The 16,078-nt window shown below is 47.4% G+C and overlaps 1 protein-coding gene across 2 annotated transcripts in view; it reads left to right on the plus strand.

The window, feature by feature from the left end:
- Nucleotides 1-4,948, plus strand: part of WIPI2 (WD repeat domain, phosphoinositide interacting 2) — a 31,231-nt gene extending 26,283 nt beyond the window's left edge. The window contains exons 9-12 of one of the 2 annotated variants that reach the window (XM_019494723.2): nucleotides 4-168; nucleotides 1,316-1,423; nucleotides 2,667-2,764; nucleotides 4,229-4,948. In XM_019494723.2, the coding sequence (XP_019350268.1) occupies nucleotides 4-168; nucleotides 1,316-1,423; nucleotides 2,667-2,764; nucleotides 4,229-4,341 (484 nt within the window). In that variant the 3' untranslated portion in view covers nucleotides 4,342-4,948. Of the gene's footprint in view, nucleotides 1-3; nucleotides 169-1,315; nucleotides 1,424-2,666; nucleotides 2,798-4,228 lie in introns of both variants that reach the window. The other variant, XM_006265959.4, reaches the window with a different exon arrangement.
- Nucleotides 4,949-16,078: the final 11,130 nt, after the last annotated feature.

Below are 16,078 nucleotides of genomic sequence, written 5' to 3' on the forward strand. Positions count from 1 at the left end.
TAGACCTCAGGAAGAGCCTACTACCTGGACAGGTTACTTTGGGAAAGTGCTGATGGCCTCCACAAGCTATCTGCCTTCTCAGGTCACAGAAATGTTTAACCAGGGCAGAGCCTTTGCTACAGTCCGCCTGCCGTTCTGTGGGCACAAAAACATCTGTTCACTTGCCACGTGAGTACAGGGGCTATCAGAGCTGCTTGCATCCCCCGCCAGGCTGCCGATATCAAGCAAAGGAAGTGCTGCTGTTGTAGATATGACCAGAGTTCATCTGGCTTGTGTGAGCATGTATCTTATCTGTAGCTGAACGGGTAATGCACAGAACACATCAGGAGCTGAGTAATGTGTGAATGTTTTAAGGCCTCCCCCTGCTCCAGGACATCTTGTGAAGACCAGTTTCCCATAATCTAACAGGAACCCTTGTGCTGCTTGATCAATGTGGAATGAAGTGCTTTTCAGAGGTACTGTGAGATTACAGGAACTCTTTATCTTGACAGGGTGTTCAAAATGCTCATGGGCCTCTGCAATATTTTCTCCTTAGTGCTGGATGGTATACTAGTGCATTTGTATTAATAGTTTGTTGGATTAGACAGCCTTGACTAGGCAATAGAGAGGGCTTTAAGGTAATTGCAAACTCTAGCTTTTGCACCTTGCCAAGGCAAGCTGTTAAATTTAGGTAATATATGTATACAGAAGCAAAGCATTCATTTAAAAAGGTATTTGAAATGACTCAACTTATTTAGCTTTCATTATGCCTTCAGCAAAGATGGAACCATTTGGCAGAGCTATCAAACTAAGAAGCTGGGTGGTAGTAATTTTTTTGTGGAAAACGAAGGAGTTTGTGCTGAGCTGTTCAGTTACAGGTTTCATTTTTACCTTTTCAATTGTATACATCTGCTGTTTGATCATGAAGCGCACTCTAAACAATAATTAAGCCTCACAGCACAACACTAGATAAGTATGTCCCCAGGTAAAATGGAGTAATGGGCTTCTACTGAGTCTGGAGAGAGTCAGTAGCAGAAATGGTAATGGAATGAAAATCTGATGCCTGTCCCTTTTAGCCATTGTGCAACACTGCCTCCAGTTAGGAGTTAATTGATGCAAATCAGACTGACAGATGGCTTCCATTTAATGTCACAGGAGTTGTGTGCCTGATAGCCAGGGCTCCCATGACAGGATGTATAGCTGTTGATACAAGATCTCTCTTGCCTACTTGCTACGCTCAGTTGTAATAAGGGAATAATTGAGTGGAAAGAGATCTCCTAGATTCTCTGGAGTTTGGAGGCTTTTTTGCTGAAATAAAACTTGTCTTTTCTCCTAGAATCCAGAAGATTCCTCGCTTACTAGTGGGAGCTGCTGATGGCTATCTCTACATGTACAACCTGGACCCCCAAGAAGGAGGGGAGTGCACACTAATGAAACAGCACAAGTAAGTCCCAAGAAAGTTCTTACCTATGTAATTGTTCCATTTTGGTTTTCCATGAAATCTCTTTTTTGATGTTAAAACTTTTTTCTTTGCTGCTAACCTCAAACCAGGTAGCAGCTCATTTTTATACTGTTTTTTTTTTAAGGTTTCTGCCTTTTCTAATAACTGCAACACAAAGCACCACTTTAACAGTAGAAGTGTAATGCTTTGTGATTGCAGTGAAGAATCAATCTGCTGTTAGCCATATGCTCCCATTTCCTCTCAATTGGAGTTCAGTTTTTTTTTTTTGCAATAATGTGAAATACCTGGCTCCTGGTACACTTTATCCCCAGCTGAAGTGGTTTCCAAAGATGGAGAAAGAGGCATTATCCTTACTCTTATAGGAAAGGAAATTGGCCCATGTTCTGATCTATATAGTCTCATTACAGGCTTATTTATTAGGCTCCCTTGAGTATAAGCTAGTCAAATAGCCTGTTAAGTTAGCAGTTCTACCAAATGGTTTGGGAAAGCTTCTTACTGATGGAGTAATGGAAAAAAACCCTGTGAGTCTGTAGGGCAAGAAGATACTGTTATGATCATCTTGCCAGACTGCTTGCCTAACTAAGATCATAGGATTGGATCCAGTAATTCCTTCATCAGGCCTGTAACTGATTGCTAGAATATATCTTTCAGAGCAACATCCAGTCTTTGTGGAGCAGGTCTTGAAAAGTTGACTGGCATAGCTTTGTCCATTAACCATGGTAGCTAAATAGCCATGCCAGCAAAAAGCATGGTATAGACCCTAGTATATCTTTTTGCTAGCATCAGCTATACTATTTAAAAACAAAACAAAACTTTTTTTCCAGCACTAGCTGCATCTCACTAACAAAGTTTGCTCATGTACCTTTAGTGGCAATCCCTTTCTGCTGCTAGTAAGGTGCACACTGTGAAGAATTTACATTACTGTGGCTTCCTTTGGAAATGTGGGAAGCAGAGTGTATGTGAGGTGTTAGCAACAAGATTCCTTCCCTGCAGTCCTTTGGAAGGTGACTTCTGTCACCATGCAGGTGAATGTGTGGCACTGAAAATGGAAAAGCAGACTGCAACCACAGAAGGAATTGGTTAAAAGATTTTCGTAATGATTGTATTGCCTCTTACCTGCCTAACGTGGCTATCTTGCTCAGCTGTCCTGTGCGGTAGCAGCTGCAGTTGTATTGGTGATTGGTTTGATCAACTTCTGTTCATCTACTCTTTCTTTACTTACTAGGCTTGATGGCAGTATGGAGCCAGCAAATGAAATTTTAGAGTCTGCATCACATGACCGGCCATTAGTAGCACAGACATACAGTGCTGCTGTGACTAAAGGTACTTACGTGCCTTCATCACCCACAAGGCATGGTAAGAACAAAGGCAGAAGATGGGGACAGAGAGACTCCAAAGCTGCCTGTGTCTAGAAGCTGCTTTTGTTCTTCCAATTTGGGGATTTTATGACTTGGTAAATGTAATGAAGCATTTGTTCCATTACTCATAGTTGGAAAAGTGGGTAGCTGTTAAGTGACTCTGTGAGCTACTTTGGAGGTGTTGCTGGAGAGATCATTCATGTTTGCAGTTTTCTGGACAGAACTTGGTATTCAGCTGCACTTAAATCCCCCTGTAACACTTGCCTTGGATCATGGTATCCTAATCATACATGGTTACGAAGTGCAGGAGTTTCATAGAGTCATAGATTGTAAGGCCGGAAGGGTCCTTGGAAGATCATCGGGTCCAGCCCCCTGCAGGAAAGACAACTGGGGGTCAGGTGACCCCAGCAAGGTGACTGTCTAGTCTCCTCTTGAAGATTTCCAGGGTAGGTGACTGCACCACCACTGGAGGGAGCTTATTCCACAGTCTGGACACCCTGATGGTGAAGGAGTTTTTTTCTAATGTTGAGCCAGGAGTTCGTGGCCATTACTCCTGGTTTTCCCCTCGGGTGCCCTGGTGAACAGTTGCTCACCGAGCCCTTCGTGTCCTCCCCTAGTGTAGCAGTAAGCTGCTACCAGGTCCCTTCTCAGCCTTCTTTTCCTCAGGCTGAAGAGTCCCAGATCCCTCAGCCGTTCCTCGTATGGCTTGCCTTTTAAGCCTGATCATACGGGTGGCTCTTCTTTAGATTCTCTCAAGCTTGTCCACGTCCTTGTTGAAGTGCAGTGCCCAGAACTGGACGCAGTCTCTAGCTGCAGTCTCACCAGTGCTGAGTACAGTGGAAGAATCACCTCCTTGGTTTTGCTGCAGATGCATCGATTGATGCATGCCAGAGTATTATTTACCGTACAAGAGTTAGGACAGAGTATTATCTGTCCTAACTCTACATTGGCTTCTGTAAATCATCTCCAAAGCAGTATATGTTTTGTGAGAATAGTGGAGGGCGCTGTAATATTACTGCTGCTGTTATGGTGGCGATTTGCCCTTCTCTGATAAGTTATCTGTACTACCAGGCAAGATAAAGTTTTGAATGGTGCTGATGATTCTTTTAGTGAGTGGAGACCAGGCATGCAACCATTTAATGTCCTTGCCACCTTTTTGTGTTATACTGTAGCAGAAGATACAGCCGTGGAGATTACATATTTTGTCTTCCAGGGTGAATGCAGTGATGTCAACAACATTGTGGGAGGAAGGGTAGAGTACAAAAAGTTAGGAGGGGATCAGGATTGTCACTGCTGGGTGGTAATCAGTGGAGCATTTGCATGTCCAGTGTCTCATAATTCAGTTTAGAAATGTCTATCAGGAGCTTCCTTTTGGATCCAAGCTTCTGGTGGTGCTGCTGATCCCTAAGCGCTGTCTCTTTCTCTGCAGCCTATACAGAGGACCTGGGCGCAGTGGGTGGAGCTTGCTTGGAAGATGAAACCAACGCCCTGCGACTGGACGAAGACAGTGAGCATCCCCCCATGATTCTTCGGACAGACTGAACTTTGACCCGTGAACTCACTCCTGAAGCAGAGAACACTGGCTTGACGTTTCTTGAGGAATCTTGTGTTATGCTGCTATGAACTTTGACATGAGTTGGGAGAGAGGATGACAGACTCTAAAGTTTTAAAAGTTGTAGCTGTAGTCCTAATTCTATACCATTGGAGAAAAAAAATACACGGTTTTCGATTCAGTGGCTTTTAATCTTGCTTATCTATTTTAGCTGTGTTTTTTTTTTTTCTTTTGTTTTTTGGGGATTTTTTTGTTGCCAAAACCTGCTGTTTGTGCAGCCCTCGGAGCCTACTAGCTTTGCATGCATTCATGTGCCAAGCAAGCATAGGAGAGAGAAGCCACTTTATAACAAACCCAAGTTTGTATTTTTTTTATATATGTATATAATATTTAGCATATATAAGGAAGGAGTGTAGAAGTGGTTCTGGAAGCCGAGGCTAGTTCTGCACTGACAAAGGTCCAAATGGTTTCCTGTGCATGGGCTTGCAGGCGTACCTAGTGACTGACATGCAACCTTTAAGAAGCAATGGCCTGTTTCTTGGGTTCCCTCTCCCCTTTCCTGGACCATTTTGTTAATTAAAATTCCTTCTGAATGTCGCTTATTTGTGGGAGTGTTCTGTTCATCGGAGTGGAAAACTGGAATTTCTTCCCTCTCCAAAGATCTGTAATATAGAAAGTGCCTCTATAGGAAAACATCTTGGGGGGGAAGGAAAGCTAAAAAGAGGTGGAAAAATACTGTTTGTGCATCCTGAATTCTTGTGCTGTCTGTCTGAAATCCTAATTAGCCAATGTGCTGAATGTTTATAGAGTCATTTCAGGCTACTAACTTGGAAAGCACTTTCTTCTTCCCTACCTGTTGGTCACTTGTTTCCTGCTCTGAGCAGCAGTAGTCTGTCATTTTATACTTAATCTAATCCTTCAAACAAGGGTAGCATCCTTCCTGGCAGGGACTGGATGGAGATCCCTTCAGAGTCTGTCATCCCCACTCCTTTATTGGCCTTAGGCTCTTTCAGTTGAAAGGCATAACTTTCTTTTATCCTTCCCTTGTTTCCCTCCTCCCTGGGTCTGAGTGTTCTGCTTTAGTAGCGAAGGTTCAGGTGTTGTTGTTGACTGATGTCAACGTAAGTGACTGTCTACCCGAGTTCCAGCTTTTGAGTTCCCTTTTTCAGGGGTCCGTTGGATGACTAGACTACATTTTGTTGCCTCCATTCCTATGTGTTTGAGGAGCATTAAAAGGGATGGTTGTCTTTTTGGCAGTTCTGAAATATGTTCTTGAACTGCCCTGACCCTGGCGAGGAATGAGTGAAGCTGGGCAATGCTGCAGTCTATTTTAGGGTTGTAATGTGCCTTTTGTTAAACCATGAATATATTTAGTGTACCAGAGCCTTTGGTGCAAGCATCTCTTCCCCTGGAGGGTAAGCCTCCTTTACCTTTCAGCTAACAAAGGGATTAAATGTTTTCCCTTGTGTGGCATTTAAAAACATTTGGATTCAAATAAAAGGGAAAATCTTAGGTTTTGAAGGGAGAAAGAGAGCCAGGACTTCCCTGAGGGCTCTGATGAGCTTAACTGCATACCAAGGACAAGGGATTCCTTAGATTTAGGACATTGGTACCATGTATGTTGTTGAATAGGGGCAGGCAGTGGTAGCTTGTTTCCAACGCCCAGCTCCAGGTATCTGGACTTCCACCTTCCATTAAGGGAGCAGAAGGTGGAGGTCATCCCTACCAAAGAGTTGAATCATGTACATAGATATCTATAGTTATGATGTATATCACTATAAAATGAACTGCTATCCATCTGTCAAATAAATTTAATGGAAGAGAATCTTCTCCATTCTCTCCTACACCCCACATATCGGGGAGATGTCAGGTTTACTTCCCGGCTTCCAGAGTCGTTTGCTGTACTGCGTATGTTGAATAAAGCAGCTAGTTGAGGCCCCTTCCGTGGTCCCCTCTGGATGTATGAGCTTCTGAACCATGCTGAAATCTCATTTAGTCTTTCAGCTTTAAGCACTCGGAAAACTAAGTCCCATGAAGCAGAGCTTGTTATCATCCTGAATTACTGTAGGCTGTGCTATGGAGCTTAACTGTAGAGAGGCCTGAAATGCAAGTCTTAGAGTAAATACAGGCTTAGGCAGCTGCAGTACCATGAGACCCCAGATATGGTTCTGCTCCTGCCAATAAAAGTTGGCAGCATTCCTGATATTACATCTGAAGGCTTGGCATAAGTTATAAGGTCCATCAGCAGAGCTTGTAATAAACTCCTGAGCACCAGTGATGTACTGTAGGTCTGAGAAACATATTAGCTTTACGATTCGAACTGTGGCACCAAAAAATACTTTCTCCACTCCAGTGAAAACAGAGGGGATTCCTGGCAATAAGTACCAGGCTATCACCTTACCCTTTTAAAGACATGCTAACAGACGAATCCTCCAAAATGCTAGAAACTCAGGACATTCATAGTTAAAGTTCCAGCACCACCTGCGTTCTCCATGTAAGGAACTGAGACCACAAACACGCACACAAAATATCTGTTGCCTATATGCAGCAGACCATCCTGTCCAGCCGTGTTCTGTTTACCGACTGGTGACTTCTTCATAAGAGACTTCATAGCTCTCAGCAAAGAAGTGACAATTTCTAGCCCATCCTGTGCAGTCCAGGGACCACAACCTTGCTCAGCCAATGCATCTGTCTGCATTGACTGGAGAGCCCAGCCTAGCTAATTCTGTCATCGTTTTGCCTGCTGTTTCAGTGGGGTCAGAGAAACAGCTGGAGATCTACCTCCCATTTAGATCATTCCGCTGTGACCATATTCTGGTCACACATCCCAGCATATTTCACACCATGCTTACTGAGGAGAGCTTGCTTCTGTCTTGGGAACAAAGCTGTCTTGCACAGATGCTTTGCTTTGCAGCCTCCTTTCTCTCCGGTGGTGTTTGACTGCCATTGATCACCTGACCCTACCCTTAAGGTTAGTCATATGGTATCAAACCAAGGGGTTGAGACGCCCATTTTATCTCCTGCCTGCCTTCTCATTCAACCTAGTGTTAAACATTACACTAGCAGGAGTGGGCATCTTGCCTCTAACTGGTAAGGCACCCCAGCAATTAATTCCAAAGGTACGAGGACTTGCCTGTACCTCCTTGTGTATAGCAGAAACCTCCTTTCCCAGCTTTTCCTCATGTATAACCCAGGGCTGGGATTCCAGATGGTGTTGAAATCTTTAACTGTGTCTTTCCTGAATTTCTAGATTAAATTGTTCATATTGCATGAATGCTCAACAGGACAGTAACTCTTACTTGAAAGCATGTTTGTCTGGATACATAACTGCACTAGTAAAGTTTACTGCTAGCAGTAAAGCTTTGTGGGGGGTATTGTCCATGGGGAAATGTGCAACCAAAGTCTCTGGGGGTGCGGAAATGAGTGCAGACTTGGAATCTAAACTCAGGTTTGGTTAGGTTTTAGTATGATTAATTCCCAGTCAGTACCATAGACGAGCAACTCCCATTTCTTTTGCCATGTGAATAAGTAGCAAGCGTCCGCATTCTGCATTGGGGTTTGTCATTTTACCTTTCCTTGTCTTGCGTTTGGAACCAGGAGATCTTACCTGCTTTGGACTTTCCTTAGAGCATTGCTTTTGCACTACAGATAAGTGCAAGGAGCTGGACTGGGCGGGAGGGAGAATCGTGTGAGAAAGAGGAAGGTTAGTAGGAACCTGCTGTTCTTGCCCAAGGTCCTTATTCAGCAAGATGCAGACCCACTGAAATGAGTTGGGCACATGCTTCAGTGCCTTGTTGAACTGGGGCCTATATAAGAAACTGATTTTTTTTTGATGTAAGGTATAAAAAAAGTTATGAGGTTTGTTTTGGTTTTTTGGGTTTTTTTCTTTAAGATTGCCTCAGAATGCAAATAAGTGGTGAATAGCATGGGATCTTGAAGCCACGTTCTTAAATATAGCAACAGGAGCTTCCTGTGAAAGGGAAGTTGTGATTAATTTTACAACTAATCGTAAAACAGGAGACCAATAGGAGAGCTACCGTTGCTGACTACAGATCACGAATCTAATCTGCAGGACATTTTTATACTAAATCTGCTATCTCTTTGGTTCCAGTAATGGTAATTCATGAAAGTCAATGTGTAGCAAGGTTTAAGTGTTTCTTTCCTGAAGGGTCACCTGTGCTACTCAGCATATTTCTCCCTGCTGCACACCAGCCTGCTCTAACATGGGCAGTATTGGTACCCCTTCACTAGATGTTGTGTGGGCTTTTAATCACTGCTGTTACACAGCTCAAGACCTTGCCCTGCTTTCAAGGTCTCCTCTCAGAGTCCATACCTGTCACGAATGCAGCATAGCTTTGATTGACCCTATTACCATTTGAGGCCAGTGCTGAAATGTCTTCCCTAACCGCGCAAACATAATGTTTGTCTTTCTGGGGGGGGTCCGTCACATGTTGGAAGGAAATGAGACTCTTAGGCTGCAAATAAAGGAGCCTGGCTCCTGGTATGTGAAATTTCTATTCAAATTGCAACAGCACAACTGAAGGCACATAGCAAATCACGTTTTTTTCTCTCTCTTTTTTTACCTTTAACATGCCTTTATCTAATGCACCTTTACCAGCACCGTCCATTTTACACTGACAGTGAAATAGTGGGCAACAGGTCTTCATTCTGGCTTGCAAATAGCTATTGCGTGTCAGCTCTATGCCATTGGGCCGTGCAGCTGCAGTAATCTGCAATGTAATTCTTTCTTGGCCGCTGTTGCATACAATGGATTTGGTTGTGCGAGGGTGGGGAGGCATCAGGCCCCGAGCTCCGGGACTGTGGCGGACCTGTTGTCTCAGACCTTCCCCTTTCGCGTTGACTTCCTCACCTGGAAGAACCTGCGTCCTGCGGTGCTACTTTGTGTCTGTTCAAAGTCTGTGTAGATGAGTGGAAAAACGTGTTTAACATTCCATGCCGTGACGTGTCCCGCTCTTCTTGCTAGCCCCTTGCTGTTGGAATTTTATAATCGCATAAGAAATTAAACCTGTGTTGTGATATGTATTTTGTGTCTTCCTCATTTGTTTGCTGTGTGACTACGGGGCTGGTGAGCAATGAAGGAGTGTGTGCGCCAACGAGCTTGAGTTCTGATGCATCTGCAGCCCAAATGTGCTACCTGCTGCTGTCAAGGGGCACGGCCAGCGTGTTAAACCGCTGCAGAGATGGCCGTGGGGAGAGACGGCAGCTTGTCTCCTTGGCCCATTGTTTAGATACTTTTTCATCTCCCCTTGCTCCTGGTTGAAAATTCTCACTTAGAGCCTTATTTTGTTCCCTCTGTCTTCTTGAGGGAATGTCACTGCCTTTTTTACTACCACTGCAGCCTCTTAAAAGTGAAGCATCTTCCCTCATTTTTCTCCCTTCTGATCTGATAGTCATTTCCTCTCATCTTTGAGCCTGGTCTGTGCTGAAGGGTGTTTGCGGTGCCTCTAGACCCTCTGTTTCCTATACCAAGGCAGGACAGGCAGCCTGGCAAAGGCAGAAGAGGAGCCAAACACGGCCTGTCTGACACTGCTGCGAGCTCGGTGCACGGGTGTGCGGTGTCGAGACGGCTTCTTAGCCAGGCTTGTGCTCCACCCCTGACTGCATACAGGGAGCTTGGCACAGAAGGGGGAAAGATACAGTTTTGGCTGCTCTTCCACTTCCGTCCTAAGTCCCTGCAGGGCCTATACATTAAAAAAATTATTTATAAAGTTCATAAATCAAACCACTCCATTTGCTAAATGAGAAGCACTTCTCTAGTGGCATCTAGCCAAGCTGCAGCAGCAACAGCCCCAGGTTGTGTGCAAAATTGTTAACATGCCGAGTCTGCAGAACAGGCTCCTGGCAGGTGGGTGGGGTGCGTGCCGGGGTGGCAGCAGCAGAGACATACCCCCGAAGGAAGGTGTTAAAACAGTGAGGCTGTGTGTTAGCGTGCGAGTCGCCCGGAGGAAAGCTGCATTGCGCCTGGGACACGGCTCTGCAAGTAGAAACCAAGGCATTAACTCACTGATCTTGTTTTCATAATCTAGCAAGGAGCTTTCAGTCAAATGTCATGTGCACTGAACGTCAGAGCTTCATTTTGGGGCCCAACACTTCGTAACCCACTTCCTACCTGAACTGCAATCCTTTGACAAGTAGTATCCCCAAAGCAAGGCTCGAAGTAAGACCATTGGCCATCCTAACAAAAGGGTACCTGTTTCCAACTCACTTTCTCCAGGTGTAGTGTGCAAGGTTTTTGGTTTTTTTCCTTGAATGAAACATTTGTCTTTCAGATTCAGCGGAGCAGACCAGTAGTCTCTACATTGGTGTGGGGTGAAAAAGGAAACAGATGATGTCTTCCAGATGCCAAGCCCCCGGGAGGGTGTCAAGCAGACTTCAAGCTGAGCAAGTATTCAGGAAGCTTGTTGGAAGGGTGCCGGTGCCTCCATAGTGCACAGGTATCCATTTTGAGCTCAAGCCTTGGCAAGGCTCTTACAAAAACTGTCAGCACGTGGACTTCCTTGTTTTACCACTCGCAACCTCTTTCCTTCTCTCCTCCACATCACAAAGCACTGCAAAACTTCTCGAACTACTAGATCTATTCTAGGGCAGCAGATTATTCCACTATCAGTGGAAGGTTATTGTGAGCGATAGCTCAAATGCACAGGCTGGAATAAGAAGGTGCAGTTAGCTTGAAGTAATCGGCCTTGTGCCTCTTTTAAAGTAGTAACAACTTCTGGCACATTAAGTCTGAATTCCCAGGGAGGATGCTGAGAATATTTGTCTCCAATTATTTATTTTACCGCAATGAGGAACTTCCAACCCCTTGTCTTTCTGAGAGAGCTTTTGTGCTGCATGTTGGTCTTTCATTCCTTCTCACCTTGAATGACCTGGTAGCTTTCAGGAGGCAAATAAAACCTTGAAGGCCTTTAATGCCATGTACATCTGCGCTGCTCATTTTTATCTGTTCTTTCCTGCTACTTCCCACCCTTCTCCCCTACCTCCATGCGCACACTTTTCATCCACTGATCTCCTGAGCATCTTGTCCTTGCCTGAGTTCGGAGATGAAATCTATTCAGGGCAGTACAACTGCTGAGGCTGTAAATTAGTCCAATTGCATGTACTGTACTTCAGCTGTGACAAGGCTGTTCTTGGAGAATTAAGGAATGTGTGGTAGCAGTGAGGTGCATGTTAAGCAGAGGGTAGCGCGCCGCTTTGGAAAGCCACAGATCAGAGTCGTGGCTTTAATTTAGCAAATGCTCTGGCTTCAGCCTCTTCCAATGCAGCAGAGCTCCTCTTTGCACATCGGGTGGTAATAAAAATGGAAGAGGGGCTGGATGAATGTTAAGCACAAGCAAACACTGCTGCTTCTCTAATACTGCTCCTGGGCTATAAACACAAGGCTGGCGTTTGGGCGTTCAACTCTATTTTTAGCTGAATGCTAGTCTCATTTTTATGGTTTTTTTCAGAGTGCTCACTAACCAGCACAGTGTGCATTACCCTCTCCATCCTACTCCATCCTTCTCTGGCAACTCCCAACCCATCGCCACTGGGACCCTCTGCGGGCATCTCTTGGGATTCAGCCAGGCACGAGCCATAGGTTTTCTTAGCTGATTAACGGAGCTACGCGAGTAAAACAGGCCCCTCTGCTCACCAACCCGTAGCATGAGAAACACCCATTTCACTGGCGGCTACAGACCTTTGGATCCTCTGTCCCATACGTTTGTAAGCTTACCAGTTGCCAGCAGGCTTTATAATCAGAGACACAAAACTTTCAAAGGTCAAGAGGGATTCTTATGGCTGGCCGGTCTGATCAGCTTCGTAACAGACTGCGGTGCATCGCCCGTGATTCCTCGTGAGGAACGTCGCCTACCAGGCCTGAGAATGAGACCAGCCGGGAGATTGCAAATGCGGGGTCTGATCCTAATACACTTGCTCTTGCAAATAATCCCATTAAAAATCAGTGGGGCTGTATAAGTCAGCAAGGGGTTCAGGGTTCAGGTCTTTTATACCAGGTTCCTTCTTCGTGTCGGCACCATTGCAGGCTTACCCTTCCCTTATGTGAGGCCCTCCACGTAGACACCATCATTGATCCAGCTGCTGGGCTGAAGGAAAGCAGCTGCATTGACCAACCAACTCCCTCCCCTCCCCAATCCCACAAGGAGACATCTGTCTTATTCACAGGCCAGTTGTAGATGCATCTGACTCTATCTAAGCTCAGGTCGTTGAGTCACCGTCTTTAATAATTTACGTGCATAGCATGTTCCAAGAGACGTGATGGCTGCGCTTAACAAAAACCCAGCAGAGGCCAGATAGGCCAGCTCCGAGGTTTTAACGAGGCTTTGCAAAGGAGAGTCTTGTTAACACCCGTAGGAAGGGAACTGGCTTCAGGAACCAACCTGATTTAGAAGCAAGGCCAGGACTGCAAATAAATCACGGTAGATTGATCTTGATAGTCTGAGACACCTGATTGGAAGTGCTTTGGCCTGGGACTGATGGATGTTGTGACACTGCCGGCTTGAGGAAGGCAGATCTGAAAAGCCTGCTTTTTGCTTCAAGAGGGGTTGCTACGCTGCACAGGTGACCTTATGTTAGGCCCATTCAACAAGAGACATCCAGTCTGGACCTGGTAGGAAGAGGTGGGGTTGATAGCCGGGGACCCTCATATGGACTTGCTCATGAGCCTTTAATTGGATCTTCTCATTTTTGTCTTTGGCAGCGTACTGAATGGCCGCTAGGTGGTACAACGCTCCTGTTCAACGCCATCCGCTGTGTCGCAGAAGCTGGCTGGGAAGGGCAGTCGGACTGAGGCTGAGGTCCCTGGAAGGGAGGGAAGAGCAAGGAGCTGAAGAGGGGTGCTGCCGAGGTGGTGCTGAGAGAGTGGTGGTGATGAGACCGGGCTCAGTGACCACCATTGCAGTTCCTGGCACTGCGGGAGGAAAAGGGCTTTTGCTCTCTCTCGCCTCATGTAACCCGGACCTGCCTTTATCATTCATCAATGCCAGGGGAGGATGCAGCCGGGCAAGTACCCAAGGCCCTGGTGCCACGCGTTGGCTCCAGAGAAGCCCTGCCTGCAGAGTCTGTCCCTACGTTTGGTCGCTTTGCCTCACCCGCTCCTCTCGTCTCGTTTATCCACTTGTGAGTGGGGAAAGCTGCACCACGTCATGTCAGTTGCCCCAGCACGGCAGCCCCGCTGCTGTCGGTGTGAGTTCTGCCAGCGAGCAGCTGGGCCCTTGGTCAGCAAGCAAACGCATGGAGTTGTCATCTCCCCTTCTCTGAGCCGGACTGGACCAAAGCAGCAGTTTTCCAGCCACCTTGCACAGCCACAAATAAGCTCACACGCTGCAGGGCACCAGGAGCAGAGTCCTGGGGGGAGAGTTGTGGTGGGCTGCAGTGCTCAGTTTTTCCCCCCTTCCAACTCCACCACCAACTCGCTGTTCACCCTGGAGCCAAATATTTTCAGTGTCTCTTGCTTTCCCAGTTGCACCTGGGCCTTTGAGACTCTTGCCTTACAAGCGCTCTGGGTGCAATTCTGTGGGCAAGCGAGGCTTGCTGTGGGTTTCAGCTGGGCCAGGGTTTCATCCTTCAGAGCAAAGCAGCATTTCTCACTTGTCTCTACCGCCTGGCTGCCCTCTGGCTCAGTTCCCTCAGTTTGCCAAGCCACAGCCACACCCCGAGGCTTCCAGCTTTGATCCAAGCCTTGGGGCATTCTCCGTGTGCTGCCGGTGTAGCTAGTGCTTAGCTCTTGTATAGCACTTTTCATCTGGGCAGTCCCAAAGCACTATACAGACCATCCTACCCATTGTACAGCTCGAGAAACTGAGGCATGGAGAGGCAGTGACTTGGCCAGCAAAACCCTGGCAGTGCCGGGATCAGAACCCGAGTCTTGAATCCTACTCTAGTGTCACAGTGTCACCGTGCTCCCTAATGGGGGATGGAGAATAAGCTAAAGCAAACATTGGCTGTGGGCATGCATCCTCTGTGTGGAGCAGCGCTGCCTCACCATGGCTATGGGAAGTGGGGGGCACGGAGGCTTATGCCTCCCCCTTCCTCAGAGCTGGAAGATGGCTGAGGAAACCTAGTTTGGGGGTTTGCTGTAGAGGCGCAGCTTGGGAAGGGGGTTGCTTCAATGTCTCTGCTCAGTGGGGGAGATATTTATAGAGAAGAAAAGAAGGCTGCTGCACTGTCCTGCCTGGTGCATGCAGGGTCTCTTTCCAAAGGGGATGGGAAGACGGAGCGCCTGTCCCTGGACCATGGCTTTGTGTTGGTGTTTGCAGCTGGTGTGCACAACGGGCCCGGTGGGGTGGGGGCGCAGGGGCGTTGCAGTAATGGGGATCTTTCTGAACAGTCCTGCAGGTCCTCTCCGTGCTGCACTGAACTGTCTGGTGCTGGGCAAAGCATTGCCATTGCCTTCTGCGTTCTCCCTGCTCTGCGAAATGCAGATGGTGCTTGTTTCCTCAGGCTGCGAGCAGAAGTTTAGTGCCCGGCTGGTGTCTGGCAGGGAAATGCTCGTGGCTTTCCGAGTTATCTGCATGGGCTTTTTTTCCCCCTCGGCAGCAGCAGTCTTGGTGCATCCATCACCATCCTGCTGCCCAAACACCCATGTGCCGGGGAAAGAGGGGCCAAGACCAGCTTCCAGCATCTGCGTCGCTGGCGTGCTTTTCCCCAGTACCTTCAATTCTTCACTTTGTGCCTCTTGGCCCGGCCCAGGCAGCTGAATGGCGCGGTGGCTGGGCAGCGCAGGGTACCGAACCTGGAGGAAAGCATCCACCTCCCACGCCAAGGCCCAGCTGTCGGCGAGAGGTCGGTTTTGAAGAGCGCCGTGCGGCAGCGGAACAAAGCGAGCGGTTGCTCTGGGCAGACAACAAACAAAGCAGGTTTGCAGCGTGCGCCTGTGCCCTTCTCTACCAAAGGCAGCTTCAAAGAGTGGAGAGGGAAAAATTTGTATCTGAGAGAGCCTTTCATGTGTCCTCGCTGAAAGGCAATTTGCATTTGAAGCAGCCGGCGTGGAACCGCTCTTCTGTTTTCAACAAGGCTTTAAGGTCTGTTTTAAACAAAAAGAAAGTCTCTTCCCAGGATGAGATGAGCAGCTCCCCTCTCCGTGCAGGCCCTGCCACTCCAAAGCTTGAAGACATCATCCTGGAAAGGACCCTGGGCCCATGATGGATGCAAAAGCTGTCCCGCTCTCTGAACGCTGGTGAGCTTGCCTTGCGAAGCGGGGTGGGAACCTATCGGTAGGCACTCGATGAGCCCCATGGGCAGCAAACACCAGGAATTGGTACCAGGCGGCAAAGCACAGGGAAAAATCAGCTCCTGGCCTCTAGCAAGCTGGAGTGAGAGGCCCGTTGTTGTTCCTGACGTGCTAGGAGCCGTGACCTGTGGAGCAGGGATGAGCGCCTACAGAGCGGCAGAAGGATAAAACCTAGAGGTGTGGTTGCCAGGCACCGAGAGAGATGTGCTGGGTTCTGCTTTAGGAGAGGTCGAGGAGGAGCAGAGGGATGCTCTGGAGGCTGTCAGGCACCTAAAAGGGGACAAAAGGCTGGTCCTGTTAAAAGGGGAGGGGTAGACATTGTACTGGGTATAGGGAGGGGACAGGAGGAAGTGCTAATCACTGCAAGGGCGCCAGGGTTGTGCAAGACATTTTACCCCAATTCTGCAAGCCCCAGAGGTTTGGCAAAGCTGAGACAGCAAGTCCTGAACCCCCCGGGCTCTGCCAGCCCTCTTCTAGCT

This window comes from Alligator mississippiensis, chromosome 13 (assembly GCF_030867095.1).
Source record: "Alligator mississippiensis isolate rAllMis1 chromosome 13, rAllMis1, whole genome shotgun sequence".
Taxonomy (NCBI): domain Eukaryota; kingdom Metazoa; phylum Chordata; order Crocodylia; family Alligatoridae; genus Alligator; species Alligator mississippiensis.